Source organism: Clupea harengus, chromosome 11 (assembly GCF_900700415.2).
Source record: "Clupea harengus chromosome 11, Ch_v2.0.2, whole genome shotgun sequence".
NCBI lineage: Eukaryota > Metazoa > Chordata > Actinopteri > Clupeiformes > Clupeidae > Clupea > Clupea harengus.
In genome coordinates, this window is record NC_045162.1 from 4,559,009 (window position 1) to 4,562,652 (window position 3,644).

The 3,644-nt window shown below is 39.2% G+C and overlaps 1 protein-coding gene across 1 annotated transcript; it reads right to left on the reverse strand.

Annotated features, from left to right (window-relative positions):
* Positions 1–718: 718 nt before the first annotated feature.
* Positions 719–3,017, reverse strand: LOC105891706 (phospholipase A2 inhibitor and Ly6/PLAUR domain-containing protein-like). Its single transcript, XM_031576856.2, has 5 exons — positions 2,482–3,017; positions 1,867–1,977; positions 1,505–1,648; positions 1,205–1,315; positions 719–984 (listed from the first exon to the last, which is right to left on the reverse strand). The coding sequence occupies exons 1-5, from the start codon at positions 2,588–2,590 to the stop codon at positions 785–787; spliced, it is 675 nt and encodes a 224-aa protein (XP_031432716.1). The 5' UTR covers positions 2,591–3,017; the 3' UTR covers positions 719–784.
* Between the last annotated feature and the right edge of the window lie 627 nt (positions 3,018–3,644).

Here is a 3,644-nt window from a genome sequence, read left to right on the forward strand (position 1 = left end):
TTCTATCATTCATATTCACGGTATTCAATCATTCAGTATCATCCAGTTGGATATAAGTCCCTTACAAGGATAATTATATTCACGGATTCTATCATTCAGTTCATGTTCACCATCCCTTCATGTCTTGCGAGTGTGTGTGTGCAATAAACCCCGTCATCATTGGAACTTTGGCATCTATGCTTGTTCTTACCGGACAGTCTGTGGCGATTGTCACCTAGTCATTCAGTAATCAGCATACAGTCCTTTTGGGATTTATTCATTCAATATCCCCTATTTTATACTTACACTACTCTAATCACTGAGAAGTAGAATTGATAAAAGTGTTTCGGTTTGCAACAGCAGTGTGTAACTGGTACAAACAGAATTAAGTCATTTGTAACGTGTGGGTTTCATATGGTTAGTTCAGGTTATTCAGGTGTGTTCAAAGTTCACATAATGAATTGTTTCAATTAAAGGGAAACTTTGGGAATTTTAAACCTAGGCCCTAGCAAGATGTAATGAGTGTCCTGAAATGTTCATCTTGAACGAAAAAAATTGCTTAGTGACCACTTATATTCTTCCTAAATGGATTTAAACATTTAAGAAAGCAGACGTGATTTAAATGTGTGCAGTAGTTGTTTGAATAGTTTCTGAAATATTAAGAACACATGAATGAAAACAAACACATGCTAACACATGAATGAAAACAAATCTTTGTTTATTTGCCTTAATGGCCATTGACAAGTTTGTGTTGAAAGTAGCAGCCCATCTCCAGGCAGAGGAGTCACCCTGAGATGAAGCCAGCTCAGTGGAAGAGCAGAACAGAGCCCAGAGGCCACAGCAGGAACAGGACACTGTGTGTAGCACTCCAGGCACTGTTGCACAGATCCCCCTCACAGCAGCGCAGTCCCGCAGCCACCGAGTCCAGTGCCTGTGAAAACGCTCCAGAGCAGACACTTTGGGTGGCACAGCCCTTTACGGTAGCGTTCAGTCCAGCTAAATTACCTAGTGGTGGAAGGGAAAAACAGAAGAGAGAGTTAAAAACAATAATGTATCAGTACATAACAATAAAGCAATAGATTACATAACTAAAGTTATACTTTTCCACTCTAACAGTGTTACAAACCCTAGACTGGTATGTTTTTCTACTGTGTAGAAATATATTCTTCCATTTTGTTCAAAATACATAGTACTGCACACACCACACTCCCACAAATATACACACCTGTTGCATTGAAACAGCGATCCTCATCACCGGCACATTGAAGCTTTAATGAGCAGTCCGCTGAGCCACAGGTGAAACACTGCCTCCCATTGGCCGTGTTATTTACTGCAGCTGAAAGATAAACCATGCTCTCATGTTCAGCTTTGTAGATTTTTTATTATTTTACCCAAACAGGGCAGGAAGAATTGATTTGGGCATTAGATTAAGAAGACAATGACTAAATAGTCACTAAATTGATTCCATAGCCTACTTCCTGAACATTAGATTCATCATTAGATTCCATCAGCACACAAAAATTACCTGGAAGACTTCCGGAGTTGCAGTTGTCTGTGTTACAGCACAAGGTGCTCAGTGTGACCCTTAGAGCTCCTGTGTTCAGGGAACCATTGAGACATAGTGAAGATGGGAAACAGCTTTTGATACTTCCTTCAGTAGTTGAACCCCCTGCAAACAAACAACAACAAAAATGATGTAGTCATGAGGAAAACACAAACCCATAATCCAATTGATGGACCGATAGAAACCACAAAAAAAGAACAAAATCTAGACTTCAGTGTAAGGAAGTTAAGCTTCTCTCTTTATCTACAGTAAAAACTTTTTTTATAAAAAATGTATTCAATTAACTGTCAGTGTTCGTCAAAGTGAAGGGTACAGTTTCTCACCTATTACAGTTGTAACACTGATGCTGGCACAAGAGTAATCAAGTGCGGGACACTCCACTCCATTGCAAGATCCAGACACATCTTTGCACGTGGTGCACTGCAGTCCTTTTGCTAGGGATGGTTAAAGCAGTCGAAATTAAAGTTATTTTGTTCAAAGCAACTTATAAATTGACTGTAATAGAGATTAGTGAGGGGAACATCTGAAGCTGAAATGATGACTTAAAACTTATTTAGACATATCTGAGTCACTGTCACACATTTAGAATATTCTAAGAATCTGCATTGACAGTTATTAAAATATTGAAGAGTTACTTCGCCATTGTATAGTCAAGGTCAACCCAGAAATGTCAACTTTTGAAAGATTACATATTATTAAAGATTGAATATTATTTTCAGTCCTATGTGTAAAATATATGACCAGAATGCTGAAAGTTTGTTGAAACATTGTACTCCATGAAAAGCTGCAGATTCTATTATGGAATATGTACTAAATGTGCTAAATTAACTAAATGTGCTTCATGAACTAAAATAACTAAATGAACAAAGAATGAGTGTGTCTTGCCCCTGTCACATTTCAACAGATTACTTCATTTTCAGATGACATAATTTTCTTACCTTGAGGCACAAGCAGGCACATCGCGACAAAAATGACTTCAATCACCATCTTGACGGTCAATAGTTCAACGTACATGTGTTGGTCTACTCTATATATTGGTCTCTTCATTGATGGGAGTGTCCATCAGTCAAAATTAAAGTTAACTCCTCCACGTAACATGGCATCTGATAAAACTGGTACTTTGGTAAAACTGGGATTTTAATTTGCATTGGAATGAGGAAGATATCACTGTATGTACAATGGGTGCCAGCCTCACATGGGCACCAGAATGACCTAGGTACCTTACCTTGTGAGCGGGCGTGTCATGTCCGGCTCACAGACCATGGAAAATAACGGGAGGTCACACAGAGTTAAAGCAAAATAACCTTAATTTATTGGAAACTAACAAGAACACTAAACATACCAAACTACGGTGAGGTGTGGCAGTCAGTTAATCATTAGTGTTGCCGTGTATGCATGCATGATAGGTCAGTAAGTGGAGTGTTGTATCGTAAGAAGTCATGCAAAGATAAGCATGGTGCGAGCAGAGTGTAGGGAGCTAAGTTTCCCCTTTCTTTCTCTCTCTCTCTCTCTCTCTCTCTCTCTCTCTCTCTCTCTCTCTCTCTCTCTCTCTCTCTCTCTCTCTGAATCTTCTCATGGAACCAGTGGGATGTGCTCTTATAGTACTGGGAACACCGGGCCCAGGTGTTCCCAATAAATGACCAAAGGAGGCGGGGTCGTCACAGGCGCAGGATAAATGTGGGTGCAATTGTGCATAAATAGTAATACTGTGTTCACAAGGGCCACCAAGATAACATTGGTATTATCCTGACAAGAGCACGAATCTGTTGGTAATCTCACCCGATTGGACAGGCCTCAACCATTCAACACAACAGCAGATCAATTAAACACATGGGGGCGCCACACAAAGTGTAGTGTCCACCACAGCGGTCAAGATAAAGATCAACCACAAATCAGTCTCAATGTAATATATCAGTCTCATAAAATATATTAAACTATCAATTTGGAAATTAAATAAGTTACTACAACCAAAGTTATCTTATTAATTGCAAGGTTGAAGGTCTTTGGAGTTCTGAATAGAAGAGGTTGGCAGCATTCATCCTTGTGTAACATTAAATAGACCAGCGTATATCATCAAAACATTTATTAACACAATGATCAG

Bases quoted from the DNA above. Each gene is read 5' to 3' on its own strand.
- LOC105891706 (XM_031576856.2), bottom strand. From the start codon at position 2,590: ATGAAGAGACCAATATATAGAGTAGACCAACACATGTACGTTGAACTA. The intron at 1,316-1,504 runs GTAATTTTTGTG...TTTATCTTTCAG, and splicing joins CAACTCCGGAAGTCTTCCAG to CTGCAGTAAATAACACGGCC. The intron at 985-1,204 runs GTGTGTATATTT...TTCCACCACTAG, and splicing joins TCGCTGTTTCAATGCAACAG to GTAATTTAGCTGGACTGAAC.